Below are 16914 nucleotides of genomic sequence, written 5' to 3'. Positions count from 1 at the left end.
AAAAATCTTGATCCAAAAATAAATAAAATGCTACAAAATTATGTGGTCGCTGTAAACCCCTGCATTAAGATAGATCTCTAACGCACTAAATATTTGTACGAATTTTACGAGTCTGGTGTGTAAACTAGAAACTGAAAGCTTTGTCCATTTTTCAATATACAGTTTATACCCAAACCACAAGCCATTTTTGTTAATGTTTGTTGTCATTTAGATGTAGGAGTGCACAGATTGCACAGCTGACTGCCAACAAGCTGTAATGGTTGTAAGATTATCTTGGTTAGATCAAGAAGTCTGTCTACTGGCTGCTGATTGAGACTGATGAGTTCAACCTCTCTCCTCTCCATCTCTTGTGGCCCCTAATCTCCATCTTTTAACATCACTGTGATTTCCTGATTTCTTGCATCTTATCCGAGTCTAACTGGAAGCAAGTCTTGCCTTTTTAATGTCTCTGGGTCAGAGTAAGAACATCTATAGGAAAGGTGTGGCAGAGCCACGGGTTTCATTTCACTGGTCACCAAGATGAAAAAACAACTGCATGATTTCCCCTAAAATAAGGCTTTTAAAGATTTATAGCACTAAAGCTTTACTTAGAGCATAATCCAGACTACCAACACAATCAACATATTTGATTCATTCCCCCCTTTGTACTGAACAAATGTAATGATAATGTCAAGAATAGAGTAATCCAAGATAGTAACCTTTGCTTCTAGTCTACCTGCTGTGAAAGTCCATTGTGGACTTCTCTCAGTGTGATTGGATTACTAGTTGTCTGTTTGGCCAACTGTGTCTTCAGTGGCCTTCATGTCTCTGCCTTTTTTATATGTCTGCAATTGTATCTGAAAAGCTGTCTCGTGTGTCAAGCACTTTGGCTGATATCACGTCATCTTGGAATTCCTCAAACAAAAGGACTTGTCCTGATCTGCAAAAGTGCAAGTTTTGTGATGCCTCTATGGTTTTTCTACAGTTCGTGTAAGATGGGCAATTGGAGTTTTGGCATCGTTGCACTACAGGATGTCTCAGCCTGCTCAAGCACGCAGACTCATCTGATATGCCAGTTTGAACCCTAATCGAAAGCAGACGTGTCCTCTTCTTTGCCCTAAATTGGTCTGGGACTTGCCCTGGAACAAGCAGCAGTTACAGGTGTAATTGGCACTTTTGTGTTAGTTTGTGATTTATAGCCTGCTAGACACTGAAGATGATGGCAAGTTATCATTATTGTTATTTAGGGCCCTCCAACAGACAATATTTGGGCCAAGGCTTCCTGTTCAATTTTGGATGATCGTTAAGTGTTTTGAGATGCCAAATGCAAGTGCATTCCCTCTTTTGCTCCTTAATCTATGTCTGCTGTTTTCTTACTTTTACATATGGCTGTCGATTGAGCTTGATGCCTTCAACCTCTCTCTGTTCTGTCTCTTCTGGTCATACTGTGATTTTCTAATTCCCATCTTTTTGTCCACTTGTTTCAAAGACGTAAAAGGCACAACTATCAGTCTTTAACTTTAAGTGACATCACAGTTTTAAAATCATCTCCTTTTTTTCCTCCTTTTCACCATGTGAGTCGGATTAGTGTTGCCAAGTCAGATTACGATTTGCATCTATACTTCTCTCCCTTTTGTGTAATTATCATTAAGTAGCTCTCAAACCATGATAAATTGGACAGACGACAATCAGATAAGTCATTAAGGCAGTGTGTCACATTCGGCGCACATGATCGGCCTTCCTCTTGGTGAGCTGTTCTAAATTTCTTCAAGCATGCCAGCAAAATCAACAACAAACTGACAAAAGCCATGGTGAGTTTAGTCACAATAGAACCTGCTTTGCTGTTTTGTTCTCGCAGGCACTATTTGTCATCTGACTTGAGATCCAAATAGGAGTGTTTTGCTGGCTGTGTGTCCCGTGGTTAAAGGAAAATTGGCAGGAGTTAAAGCCAGACTGATAACTAAATTGATAACTGTGTTTTACAGTCATTAGTTTTTGCCCTATTTCTTTGAAAGACCAATGCAGGCTTGTGTGAATGTGTTTATTGATTTGTTAGACGTGATCCAAGGCTATGTAACTTCTGAGGAAATAAATGCCACAGATGACACATTTCTCTCAGACTCACTAGTTTTGTGTACAGATTACAGAGTTCTGATTAAACTTTGGTAAATGTAAAGTTAAGGGTTTGAATGCTGTCATTAGAGGTCATCGTAAGTATAGTCATTCATCATGTGTTTGTTCCACCCTGGGTGCTGGTGCTTATTCTGCTGTCAGGCACTTTGAACACAAGCATTCCTAAACCCCTTTACAAAAAACAGAAAAAATCATTTTATTTGTATTCCAAGAGGTTACAGTTTCCAACAAAGTAATATTAGCTCAAAGGATTTGAAATGTTAAAGACACATGCCTAATTATTCTTGCCCAAATAAGACTGCCGTTGTTCTTGGACAGCAGAAACCACCACATACTGAATTATTAACTACCTCCTGTCAGTATTTTGGCTGTGGATTTGGTGTGGTTTGGCAAACTAACCGGACTGTAGAATTTCTAATTGCTCATCGCGTTATTTTCTTTCTTTATTTTTGAATTCTTTCATTCTGCCAAAAAAATTGTGCTGAATGAAAAGTGCTGATGAGCTGAAACCTGACACACAACCTGAACACCACTAAGAATGGCAAAGCAGTTGCCTAAATGTGGTTTAGGGAAAAAAGTCACATTTACATGCAATGTAAACGTATTCTGCAAACCATGTGGTTTTTGGTGAATGCGAAAAAAATTCTAACCTTGGTCTCCTCAACCTGTTTGTATTCCCAAGTCACCACATATGGATGCTTCTTCAGGACTCCTGAGTGTCACATTGCAACACACTTCGTAACCCGTTAGGATAATTTTTCAATATAGCGGTATTCTGATAGCACCAATAGGAGTAGATAAGCATTTGAAACAGATGCCTTGAGCAGTCAAAAGTACTCTCTTGGTGCCATTACCACTTCGGGACTGTTATCAGTGCTTACTGAGGATGTGTAAGTGAAATGTATTTTTACATAAATCAAACCACATAATTTAATTCAGAAACCTAACTGAGAGCAACAGAAAAGATGAAGTAAAGCAAAACAGAAAAATGAATGTTTAAAAAAGAAACTTCTGACAGTGACTTTGCTGTGAATGTTTCTTTAAAACAGAATCATTATCCGTTGGTGTCCAATTACGATATGACCAGAACACCAAACAACACCTTGTGCCAATGACATTTGATAAAATGATAGTGTTTGATGCTCTGGATATATAACACACACTCAGACTACCCACTGAAATATTCAGCTCGGTAGGAAAATTCATTGACAACAACAGTAATAACTTATTTTTAGAAATGTTACAGTGGAAAATTTCATCATTTGCTTGTTCCAGTTAATTGTTTTAATACAAAACATTTCAAACACTATATATATTTTTAAAAAACTATCAGATTTATGTAAAATAAGAGTAAGCCTTACTCATTTTTCTCTTCTCTCTTGGTCTGAGCTGATTGAATTTTGCATGCTGCCAAATCTAACACATTCTACCTTGTGGTTCTGTCACATTAGTTATCACGTTCCAAATGCAAATAACTGAGATAAACTACATTTTTGTAAGCACAATGGTAATACTGTACCAGGGGGAAAACACTGCTGCTGCCAACTGATTTTTGGTGTGATTCTTGCAAGAGGAAACCACTGGGGCAGAAAGATGAAGCCAGTGTAGAAGTGCCAAAAAGACAAACAAGCTGCATTTCCTTCAGAGATTACGGGAACCTGGTTTCAAAAGTGAGTTACTCACCATTTATTTGCATTAATTCTCATCTTAGCAGTGTTAGAAAGCACGTTTACCGCATGGTCTTTGTGTGTGTGTGCGTGCATTTCATCCATGATGTTTATGGATGGAGCTTGCAAAAACCAGGCTTGGCTCATGTTAATCAGTGCTGGGATCATTGTTCAAAAAAAGTACTGTATTACACATTAGTAATGAGGCACATTAGTTAATTACTCTCCAGAGAAAATAATTTGTTACACTACTCGTTACACTGTTTTCTTGTTGTTCTGTACATTAGCCCAAAACGCAGTATCTCATAATAACCAGTTAACAATATAACCCTGGGGCTACAATCCCACAAACCAACACTAATCCCTATCCTAATAAGGACACACATATGATCTTTCTTTTAGTTTTTACATATGAACAAGAACTTGATGACACAAAGCAAAGATGAAAACCAGCCCAAACAGAGTCTGCAAGCCTGACCACTGATCACTGCCTTTGTTACCTCTTCAGTTTAAGACTCACGCTTGTCTTTGGGCTAGATTAGCATTAGCATCCTGTCTGTACAGGTCTCAGCAAAGAGTTGAAGTTGCGTTAGCGGTATAATGACGCTGTTTCTGTCCTGGACACACTTTGCATTTGCCATCTGCTCTTAACCTTAATGTGTAATAAAAAATAAATGCAATGTCTATATCTCATCTCTAGAACGTGCTACAGTAATGTGTTACTTTGTAACGTGTTACACCCAACAGTGGTGTTTAAATGATAACTCCTGTCAAATATGGTCACATGCAAAAAGCATAGTGCCACTAATTGTACATGTTACTGGCATTAAGAAAAATTGTTTGAGAGTCATATAAAGACCTTTACACTCAGGGAAAACACTATGACAAATGACTGTTTTTTATCATTTGAAAGATTTGAGTCATTTGAATATCCCATGAAGTTTTTAATTTGCCTTCACACATCTATTGACTGCTGGGTTGCAGCACACCACATCACTTGCAACATGTTTCTCGAGGAAGTCAGGCATTGCCTAACCTCTGTTTTATCATTAGTTTTGCAATGCTTATTAGATGCAGGCAAATTAACCACTATTGTCCTTCCACATGCTTGCAGCAAGAAGTCATGATATTAGATACTAAATGATATACGGTATATCAGCTGGGCTGTCTTTCCCTTTGGTTTTACTAAACCCAAAAACTGAAATGAGTAAGTGCAACGCCTTTAATGTGTTTATCTTTCATTATCCAGACATAACTCAGACTGTTCATGTTTAAATGTGAAAAAAGGAATAGTATTGCAGAATCAGTTCAGGTCATGTTGTGTTTCAGATCTTAAACTGAAACAACTGAAAAGTGAAGTAGCTTGTAAAATCACTAAATGGTCTCGGAATAGAAATACAAGTGAGATTAAAGGCCTCAAATACTTGCAGCAGATATAGTGCAGATTACAGATTAAGCATCCAGTCAGTCTTGAAAAGGAACACAGGACCAGGGTTGGGAAGGTTACTTTTAAAATGTATTCCACTACCGATTACAGAATACATGCCCCAAAATGTATTTTGTAACGTATTCCATTACTTTACTCAATGAGAGTAACGTATTCTGAATACTTTGGATTACTTAATATACACTCAACAAAAATATAAACGCAACACCTTTGTTACTGCTCCCATTCCCCATGGGCCACAATTGACAATCTGATAGACTCCATGCGACGATGTGTTGCACTGCATGAGGCAAATGGTGGTCACACCAGATACTGACCGGTTCTGGGTCCCCAGACCCCCAATAGCGCAAAAAACTGCACATTCCAGGGTGGCCTTTTGTTGTGGGCAGTCTGAGGTACACCTGTGCACTACTCATGATGTCAGATCAGCATCCTGATGTGGCACACCTGTGAGGTGGGATGGATTATCTCAATATAGCAGATGTGCCCACTACCACACATTTGGACTGATTTGTGACCACTGTTTGGGAGGGATGGTTATATTGTGTATCTGGAATGAATTTTAGGTCTCTACGTCCATCACATGGGGAATGGGAGCAGTAACAAAGGTGTTGCGTTTATATTTTTGTTGAGTGTATTATCATGCTTTTTACAACTACATGAATGTACTATTGCTGTGTGATTTATTACTATTACTAAAGGTTACTTGCCATACCAATACCAACTAGATGTTTAAATTTTAATATAAATGAGTAACAGTAGTGTGGACATTAGGTAAGGCTGCACTTTTTGCAGCGATCTCCTATAGAAAACTATTCCGTGCGTATATAAAGGGACCTCTGGCTAATACGTCGGGTTCGTGTCGGGCTCATAGCCGAAAACTAGCTTTACTTTGTTGTCTGGGTCAACTTTTCTAATGAGAGACAGAGAGAGGGATTGAAAGGCTGCTTCAACGGAACTTTTTGTTTCGGAGGAAAACACAAACACAGCGTAAAGTTGAGTCTTAATAGCTCACTTACAACTGGGCTCATCAGGCACTCTTTTTGGCTGCAGTGGTTATTATTATATTTACATGCTTCCACCTCCTGTTTCTGTTACATGTATTCTGTTACTCCCCAATACTGCACAGGACTCTCAGGAAATAAACTTACTGTCAGGCAAACCACCAGGCAAAGCACAGACGAAGAGTGAGTCACCTTTATAGCATGCAAAGCCTGTGCAACTAGTACTAGAATTATGACTACATTGGACCATAAGAGGCCAGCCATCAGTGGAAGTAATACGGTGGAAGACAAGGGTATGGAAGCTGGTTTCATTCTGATTTAATACACACTGCACCATAGTTCCAAGCTCCGTATATTTCATAAATATTTAATGCAGATTTTTGAAGAATAGTCCAATTGTAGCGTCCTTGTCTAGTGATAGGGTTAGCGTGCATTGCTCTCATGTTTCCAACTGCCACATAAACACATCATTCAAACAGCCTTTCCAGTGCATTACCACCCCACATTTATACAAGCCTCCTTTCACTTAAAGTGTTCTTTGATTATTGTTACTTCACTCAGATGTTTGAATGATGGATTTAATGCTACACAAATATGAACCTACTGACCAGTTATACTGGGGAGTCAAACATAATGTGTGTGGTAAACCCAAGTCATAAATCCAAGCTTCTTCTTCTCGCTCATTCATCATAACTCAGTCAAATCTTGACACACAGACAGGAAACACATCGCATTCAGTGTGAGTTATAGTTTGCATCAAAAATGCACTTCACTTGGAAATCACAGAAACAAAACATAGTTCAGTACTTGGCTGAGAATGATTATGCTTTTGTTTTTTCTTCCCTATCAAGTAATCAAATCATAGTTGCCTGTACATTCAGGAGTACCCTGTAAACAGGAACTTGAATTGCTAATTTAGCATACAGTCAGAAATGTATCCACAGGGTGTGTTTGCCCCCAGCCAATGTCACTAATGCAACAGAGAGATCAGTAAAATCAGTCCTTTATTCCTGAGTGATAAAAGCATGGATAGGCCAACAATGGAATCCAGGGACGGCTGAAGAATGCTGAAAAATGAAGCCACAGTGGAAGTGGTAAAAACTCCAGTTCCTCTTGAGCCACTTGAGACAGTATTCATTTTCAGCCTCTATGAACAGCTTCACTTTAACTCTGAGGAAGTTGGATGTTTTTAAGTCATCCACCTAGATTACTGAGTTAGAGGTGTGGCCAAACTGATTATGGGAGTCCTGTCACAGGCAGCTGGAAGCCAGGCCAACGTCTGCTAGGCCTCAGACATTGAATTAGACCTCTTCACTAATTGTTCGTAGTGTTGATACCTTCAGGAGCATTTTAATGGGTTATTTGACTAACATTAAGGCTTACTGTTTTGGTATAGACCACCACAGAATTCTGTGCATAAATTTTGCTGACTTAATTTCTACCTTTTTGTTCGTCTGTTACTTAGTTTTAGCTTAAATGTGACAAAACCCATATTATGTCATACACTAATGATGGCTACCTAGAATTTAAAAAAAAGAAAAGAAAGAAAGATGGCAAAACATGTTAGTGTTAGTGCCAATGTGTTTCACACCACTGGAAACATTTCTTTGATGATTACCCCAAATTTGGGGTTTCTGGGCTTTGAGATAAACATTAGTTGGGATTAGTATTATGTTTGGTTTAGAATTAAACCATATGAGGGGACATGTATAGGGAACTGAGTTTGTGTACAATGACTATGAGTCTGTGTTAAAAACACCTGGCAGCAGGTTTCTCCCCGAGGCCACCTGAACAACTGCCAGCTCAAATATCAAAGGTGGCCACATCAGTCCTCACAGACGTCACCTATAGGCATTTCATTCTATACGGAGAAAAAGAAGATTGCGCATCATCTTAGACACATTGGACATGTGTGCTTTTTTTTCATTTTTTCAATGAAACATTAAAGTTGAGTGGGATCCCACTGCTGCTAAAAAGTAGAGAAAAACACAAAACTCTTCCTCCAAGGGAGTCATTTTTCATGGAAGTGACGTTAAGAAATGAAAGACAACATAATCTGTAGTAAAAGCAGCACCTCCATGTCATGTCTTGGCAAATCAAATAATGACTGTTAATTTAGCAGATGTGAGAAGCACCATAGATTACGCATGGGCCACTTGGGTGCTATAAATCTCTGCTGAAACTGACAGATTGGAAGAGAATGTGACCTGACTTTGCCTGCAGTTTTATAGTTTTAGCGGGGAAACCATAATCATCTTAATGGTGAAAGACCCCAGATCTTAATCTGATATAACAACTAAATGAAATCAGGTTGCAAATTGGATTAGTGTGACCAAAAATAATGAAAACGTGTACATAATCTTTTTAGACACCATCTGACCGTCAGACTCCTTTTGACGAAGGGAATAGTCGAGTAGCTAAATACAAAAGATATGGAATATAGCATAGAATTGTTATTTTTAGTTTAGTTCATTTTTTTTGTCTTATTTATTTATTTTGACCCTGTGAGATAAACAACACAGACAAATGGTTTCATAAAACAATCTGGCATTTAAAAAAAGTCACTGGTTAACTAATGGTTGTGTTTTGTAGCCAGGCTTGTCTGTGGTTGCCCCTCAATCCGACCCCTGCATCCCCTATTGAGTACTTTTACTACAGATGCCGATATATCTGTGCTACTGGTAAATGTAAGATATTCAGCAGAGCATATCTCCACATGATATGAATTTTTACTTGAAAAGCTCATAATCTTTTCTGTTTAATAAGGAACACTAAAAGTTAAACAAAAATTAAAAAAATATGGATGCAAATGTTACCTCTCAGTGCTGACTAGGGTGACCTGATGTCCCTCTTTATGTGGGACTATACGGCCTTTTGCCCCTGTCCCACAAACTGAGTCGATGTCCCACATTTTGACTGGCTCTGTGTGATGTGCGTCTGCACAGTTTAGTTCTATTTTTATTTCTAAGTTAGATAAGAAAATTTCAGACTACCTCCCAGCATTAGTAACAGGCCCCACATTGTTCCACAGAAACAGTTTTTGGCCCACATTTGTTTTTTGGGGATCTAGTCACCCTGGTGCTGGCATTGACCTCCAGAGAGGAGCTAAGCTATATTAGCTAAGATTGTGTATCAGATTTATGTCTCAAATTTGCATAGCCAGAAATAAATAAACAAGTTAAATAATTTGCCTTGCAAGTCCAACGGGAAGCAGTTGTTGTGATTAGTTACCTACTTCCCATAAATGTTCTGTGTGCAAGGTCAGATTAGGAGCGTTAGGAGATGTTTGAAAGGATTTCATTTAGTGCTTTCAGTCAGCCACAGTCTCTAAATTTAGTGACAAAAAAGTGAGGTATTTAGGTACTTCTGCTACTGTTTTAACTCCATTAAATAGATATTAATTTGTTCTGGAAAAACTGACATTTTGAAAGGTCATAAGACAGCAAAGCCGAATACTGGCTCTCTTATGTTTAGCCAGGCAGGTTTTATGTATATACATAAATAACCACTTAAAAAGCTTTTTATGGGAATTCATCACAGAGTTTCCCTCTTAATTTGGAATAGTGTGAGTGGAAAGAAAACTGTCTGGGAAGGAGACGTAAAGAGTGAAGAATGAAGGACATAACGATCTAGACAGTGGAGGTGAGGGAGATAAAGAAAATCGTTGAGACAGGGAGGAAGATTACCGTCTCAAAACTAACAGAAAGAGGACAGCTGGACTGTCATATGACTGCACTGCAAGGAAGGCCAAGCCTCACCTTGAAACCTCATGATCTCTATCTACTCTGACTCTCTGGGAATTGTGGGAATTACCGTTAAAGAAAATGAAGAAAAAAAAATAGACAAGCAAACAGAATTGTGCTAATGAGGATTTCCATTTAGAGCCTTTTATATCACAGCAAGACTCAAGGTTACAGGTCAAAGTAATGAACATCTTAAATGAATTGTGGAGGATGTATACGTGCATGCGTCTGCAACTCCCCTGCTTTGTGTCGTTTCTGTTCTACAGAGCAGAGCTGCCTAATCCCCATCCTTACAGTATGTTTTGCTCTAACTAGTCATAAAAATGTGCAGCGTAAACACTCTGCTAAATGTGTAAACCATGTCAGAGCAGGCGAGGCTGAGAATCTGTGACCATAGGATGAAAGAATCAGCTTGGTCCACACCAAAGACCAAGGGAAGACAGGAGGGAAATTAAAGATCGTGGTAAACCCACTAATACTTTGCTTTCCTCACCCTTTTGGTATTAAGACTGCTCTTGATTCATTTGCTTGACATTTAGGCTTTAACTGCATGTTGATGGGTCTTCGCTGACCAGAAATCTTTTAAGAAAAGTGCTTGAAGTCTCGAGTACTTGACTTTAATTACAAAACACTCAAAAAGCATCTCAAACCAAACATAGTCGAGGGCTTTTGGGGATGTCGGCATTATAGATGGACCTCTGGGACCAGAAAAGTTACTACTGGTCCTTGTGAAGGTGACATTTCTTCACTTTCACTTCTCCAACTATTTTATGGAATAGTAATGCTAGATTGAACATGTTCTGCCAACTTTCTGTTTAATCCAAGTCCATAATACTGCATTAAAGTTTCAATGGTTGACCAAAAATGTAGAAAAGATGATTGCAGAACACGATGTAATGAAAATAAATGAGAAATTAAATTCATAATTTCTGAATATTTTTCATTTGTTTTAATTTGCAGCTTCTTGTTGCATCTTTTTTTATTTTGAAAGTTTAATTTACAAACAGTAACAGGCTCAAACAGACCAAACAGAACCTTTTCAGATGTTTTTTTTTAGTACAGAACCAGAAACTGGAAAACACGGTCAGAAACCTGAGCAAGGACTTTGCATGATTTTTTGTGACTTTATTTGTTGTTTCAACTATCGGATTTAGGGGTCTGCCTTATTTGGAATTTATCTCAATTAATAATTAACTTGTAAAATGCAGTTGCTGAACAGCTCCATAAGGTGGTGCCATTTTCCTATTTGTGTTTGAGTTTGAGTTTTTAGTTGTACACAGACACTGACGAAGCGTATGTCGTAATGGCCTCCTATTGTGTGGTAGAAGTTGAGTACTGGAGAACAAAGCGCTAGTGTAGAAATCTCCATTTCCATAATCCCACAAAGTTCTAAGATAGGAAGCTGTCCCATGCTAGATAAGCTAGCCGACTTTTGCTAGTTTTTCCACAGGCACCATCGCATATTACAGGCTTTGTACCCTCATGATTTAATTGTTTAATTGTTTTTCCCCCTCAGTGTGGGAGGTTGTGCTGCACACATAAATGCCTTTGTGAATATATTGGTAATTAGCACATTTTCCAATGCTAGATATCAGAAAAGTGGCGTATCCGAGTACAGAAGCAGATACCTGTTGATATTCCTTTTTGGTCATCTATGTCCCACTAGTGGGACCCACAGTTTAAAAACCACTGCTTTAAACTAACTAACTTCACAACAAGAATATTTGAACATTAAGGCATTTTGGCTTCTGTGCTCTCAGCCAGAGCACTCAGCTCACATGTGAACGTACTGAAAAGAAACATGATGAATATAATGATTATTTTTTTCCTGCTGCCCATCACCCTTTGTGAATTTTGCATGGACCTTAAGCTGAGTACGAGCAGTAGGCCCATCCTGAAAGAATACCCTCATCACTGTTAGTTAATAATAACTGAATTAAAACAAGTTTATTTCAGGAAAATATACCAAATGAGCACACTATACATGTTTTTAAATAATTTGTTTTTTAGCCAAAGTATGTTAATAGCACAGGACTTGTCGGTAGTGATTTCTGCATAACTCTAAATGAATTTGAAATTTGTTACAGCCACAAAAAGCTGAGAATGGGATCCAAGATTGATTCTCTGGGTTTGTCCCACTAAATATATCCCAACACTGATTCTGTAAAAGCCTGCTTGCATTTAAAAGATAATGTACTACTTTCATTTCCATGGTAAAAGTTGTTAACCCTCTCAAGGCAGGCGTTGTCGATTTGCAAGAGTTAAAAACTAACAACCCCACATACATATTTTATGAGTGTTTTTTTACTCAGAAGTACCACTGCAGGACTTGGTTGTGCATTAGCAACAAAAAGTTTAATTTGAGCCTGAGAGGGTTGCATTTTTTGATATATACATTTTCGCTTTATCCTTCCCTCATACATCTGTTGGATTTTTTGTTTTCTGTGATCTAATAAAACTAATTTGCCATTTTTGGAAAGATTTAATTGTACAGTTTCTGGATATGTAGAAAAATGTCAGTTGTAAAGTGAATTATACATAATCCTGCAGCACGAGGAGAGGTGAAAAAACATCACATGTTGAGGGGAACAGATTTCCAGAAGAAGAAGGGGGTTCGGGGACACTACAGCTTCTGGTCAGTCCATCTGGAAATGTCACAAAACATCTGTGATGGGATAACACTGGTGACCCACCCAGACTGCCTTTTCCTGGCTGATGCTCCAATCCAACTCCATTGGTCAACAAGAGACCAATTAAACAGAACGAGTGATTTCATCTGTTTCTTTATTTAAGTTTCTATCTGGTGAGGAAAAATGTACTAAGCACACTTTTTGGTGTTGTATAGTTACAGTCGCACATTTTTACACCTCCAAACTTCTTGGCACGATCTCTGCCATTTTCACTGTGCACATTCGTTAAAGTTGATTTTATGCCTCATTACGTTTGTTTCTGTTGAAATAAGCTCGCTCTGATTTTGATCTTTGGTTGTTGTGTTTTTGGCGGCAGTCCTTTGATAGCTGCGCATTCATAATTTCCCGACATGTTTTCTCAAGCTACTCTTGGAATTTAAACCAAGGTGATTTAAAAGAAAAACTGCCACAAGAAATGAAAGTAGAACAAAAACTATACAAACAAGTTATGAGATGAGATGCATAAACAAGAGAAAAAAGTTAAACTATCCACAATAAAAGTATAGTGTTTTTAACCATATCTACTGTACTTCATGTTCTTACACTGAGCACCGCCCCTACGCTGTTCACAACCCTAACTCCTTATTTTTTCTCCATTCTTCCTGCAGTAAAGCACAAAATGAACGCTGTTAAACTGCAGCTGCATGGCATGCCCGCACGCAACAGCTCACAGCTGGAGCAGCAGCTTCTCTCAGGATTCCTGGGAGGCCATCATTGACTCAAGTGCCCATAAAGTTACGGAATTGAGCCGGTGTCTCCCTCTCTCGCCTCCTTCCATGTGTCCTAATTTCCCAGTCCTGCTGTGTGTCTGGATGTCAGGAAAGGCTCAAATCCGCCACCGCAACAGCTGCTCCGGCGGCCTCTTGGCGTGCATACACACTTCGACGCACGCACGTACTCAGAAAAGTGTACGAGAAGCAGCAGCAGGGACTCATCCACCAAAAAGGCTGAATACGCCCACAGATGCGCGCCATTACACAAAGCTGCCCAGACCACAGATCCTACAATACACGCGCCTCATCGGGCCATCATGTTAGTCCACGCACCCGCTAACAGCATCAGTATTTCTGGGAGGATTATGCGACTCATTTAACACCTGCCAACAGTGAAATCTGAAGTCTGAGGTGGTTTGATGGAAGGGAACAAGGTTATACAATGTACCCACGTGCACCTACTCCAACCCCAATTCAAATATTTTAAGTATGTTTTCACATTCATTTTAAACGAGTTGGGAATGTTTCTTGCATGCGCATTTTTAACAAAATACTAATTTAAAGTACTGAAGTTCAGTACGTATGAAGATTCTGGAGAGGGTATCTTTGCGCCCGGAGAGCTCTCACTTTTTCTTTTCTTTTTTTTTTCTTCTTAGGTCTAACAGGTTTTAGTCTGCATGCGTATACAAACAACGGGCACGCACACACACGGAACGAGCAACAAGCAAAGAGGGAGAGCAGTGCGCACAGGCCACCTTTATTGTAGGAGTCATCCGTGACACATCAACTTTCACAGCCACTAACCGCGATCTGAGGAGCAATTAGCGCGTGGGTAATCCAGAGGCACATCGTTCTCGTGCGCATTCGGCCAGATCCGCTGGTAAAACTCCCGCGTGTGACTAAACAACAGGAGTTCCAAACATTTGTATGCGTAAACCAACTTTGTAAATAGCCAACCTTCAAGTCTACCTGTTCCAAACTCCGAGGAAAACGTGCAACATGCGTTACTTTGTCCATTCTGGGTAGTTTCCCTTTTTACTTGGTTTTACTGACCAAAGCTTAAAGTTAGAAGGTGAAATAGTCGGTGAACACAAAATAACACAGTTTTTTTTAAACTAAATACGAAATCTTCAGCACATATTTAGACGCGATTCTCTACCAAATTCAGGATTTCTGAAACTTTTTAAAGCCATTTGTACAAGTTGTAAATCCAGCAGCTCTGAGCATCTGAGTCTGTTACCATCGTTTAAATAATGTTGAGCAAGTCGCACACTTTGGCTTATACCTGGTGTCAAAGAACCAAAGAGTTTTGCAGCGACAAAAATACTCCACTAAGTTCCCAGTTAAATGAAATCAGTTGTTCCTACCGTAATAAAGGTAACCATAGCATCGGCGGGTTAGTATCCAACAGAGTCGACATGAAGGTGATTAATTTTTACACTGAATCCTTCGGCGAAAACTTCCCACTTTGTGAGGGCTGCCGCTTGTCTGTGCGCCACACTAGTTCTGTGTGGACAAGATCAGGGTGTGCGTAATGCTCTCTCTCTCTCTCTCTCTCTCTCTCTCTCTCTCTCTCTCACACACACACACACACACACACACACACTCGCTCTCTCTCCCTCTCTCTCTCTCTCTCTCTCACACACTCTCTCTCTCTCTCTCTCTCTCTCTCTCTCTCTCTCTGGACAACATAATCTACGCCGCTCTTTCTGTTACAGGACAGATGGCTCTTGGCGCATGCAGCAGCAAAGAGCAAAGACCTGCATGCATGCATGCGGCCACTGTCTGTCAGCGAAGCAAGCCTACTGACATGAATTAGGACACAGAATTAGGAGCGTGTGAGTGTGTGCGTGCCGCGCGTGTGATTAATGCTCTCTTTCAGTTTGTCTGTATGTAGTTCTGGCTTTTATTGGTCAAATTCTTCAAAGCCTAAAACTAAGATTAAACTGCAGTCTGAGTAACAGTACAAGTTTTAGACAGAAAATTTCATTCAGATTGTTTTATAGTCTATAAAAACTGGTAAATCATTGTAATTTGGGCAACATTAGTGTGTCAAACTTTTATTTGCAAGTTCCTAAAAAATCTGACTCAGCTTCTTGTAAGAGTCAGTTTCAAGCACTTTATTTAATTCTAAAACACATCAGACTTTGCTAAAGAGGACAAAGTCCTGTTAGTCCTCACAGGAGAATTATTGTTGGCCGCCTGTCCAAGGTGTACCCCGCTTCTCATCCTGTGGCAGCTGGGATAGGCTCCTGACACCATGGATAACGATATCGGGACACAATGCTTAATCTTGAAATTCAGGTGTTTTCAGTGCCACAGATTTATGAAATAAATCACCAGAGCTGCCAGTTTAGCTTACTGGCTTAGCATCACTCATATGTCCTGTGGCTAAAATGCAGTTTGAAGTTGACCTGTGGGCCTTCGCTGTGTGTTCTCCTGCTCTTTCTCCCCCTCTTTTCTCCACTGCTGACCTATCAAATAAAGGCAACAAGCCTATAAGTAAATCTAAAAAAAGAAATCACCAAACATCTAGCCATGCAGTCTGCCTTTACAAACATTTCTAAAGAAACAAATGGGCCATTCTACAGAGCTCACTGAATTTGAGCGTGGTACAGCATTAGCGTGCCAGCTCTATAACAAGTCAGTTTCTTCCCTCGTAGATATAGAATGATCAACTGTAAGTGCTATTATTTCAAAGTGGAACCTTTTGGAACCACAGGAGCTCACCCACGAAGTGGCAGACCACTAACTTTAATTGTTATGTTGTACAGCACTTTGGTCAACGCTCTGTTGTTATTAAATGTGCTTTATAAATGAATAAAATGAAATGAAATACCAAGTTACAGAGTGCTGTAGCACACACACCAAACCGCCAAACATCAATTCAAAAACTGTGTGCCAGGAGCTTCATTGATGGCACTGTTGAACAGCTGCTGTAGGTGTGATGTGTCGGTGGCCCAGTAGTTTTGTTCATATACTGCACATATTATTGTTATATCATTGTCATGTTTACCTTGAGTGAACACGGTATAATATTATCAGTATAATATGATAACTTTCAGCATTTTTGCTATGCATTTGTAGAGATCAGCATAATGTAAATAAAAAATAATTCTTAAATGAGGAAAATAATAAAACTCAGAGTTGGATTAGGCCTTGGCTATCTCCTAGCTTCAGTGTCTGTAGGATAAGGCATTCTACTTAAAGGCTTGTTGTAGTTTCTGTGTCCACCAGTCTACTACAAAGTTACTCAAACTTGCACCTGCATAGATTCAACCTCATTCGACAAGATGCTACCCTGCATTGCCAGCAATGACACCAAAGGATCTCAGTGGATGTTTGACTGTAACCAAATAGGCTGTAGACTACACTATTACTTTGTAATTTAATTCAACCAACCATTGACAATGCCCTGCCCCACCCAGTAACCGGTGCTATACCTGTTTTGCTCTCCATTTTGGCAAAGACGGATAATATCGCTCAAGATTATTTTAACCCCAGAACAGATAAATTATCTTCAGCTTTAGCCAGCAAG

General features: G+C 39.3%; 1 protein-coding gene across 1 annotated transcript in view; it reads right to left on the bottom strand.

Annotated features, from left to right (window-relative positions):
- ntf3 (neurotrophin 3) overlaps positions 1 to 14873 on the bottom strand; it is a 39233-nt gene extending 24360 nt beyond the window's left edge. The window contains exon 1 of the mRNA XM_004568854.6: positions 14744 to 14873. Within this exon, the coding sequence (XP_004568911.2) occupies positions 14744 to 14761 (18 nt within the window). The 5' untranslated portion in view covers positions 14762 to 14873. The remainder of the gene's footprint in view (positions 1 to 14743) is intronic.
- Positions 14874 to 16914: the final 2041 nt, after the last annotated feature.

The sequence above is a fragment of the Maylandia zebra genome, linkage group LG17 (assembly GCF_041146795.1).
Source record: "Maylandia zebra isolate NMK-2024a linkage group LG17, Mzebra_GT3a, whole genome shotgun sequence".
Classification (NCBI taxonomy): Eukaryota; Metazoa; Chordata; class Actinopteri; order Cichliformes; family Cichlidae; genus Maylandia; species Maylandia zebra.
The sequence above is the reverse complement of the archived record's forward strand: the minus strand, read 5'-3'. Positions and strand labels throughout refer to the sequence as shown.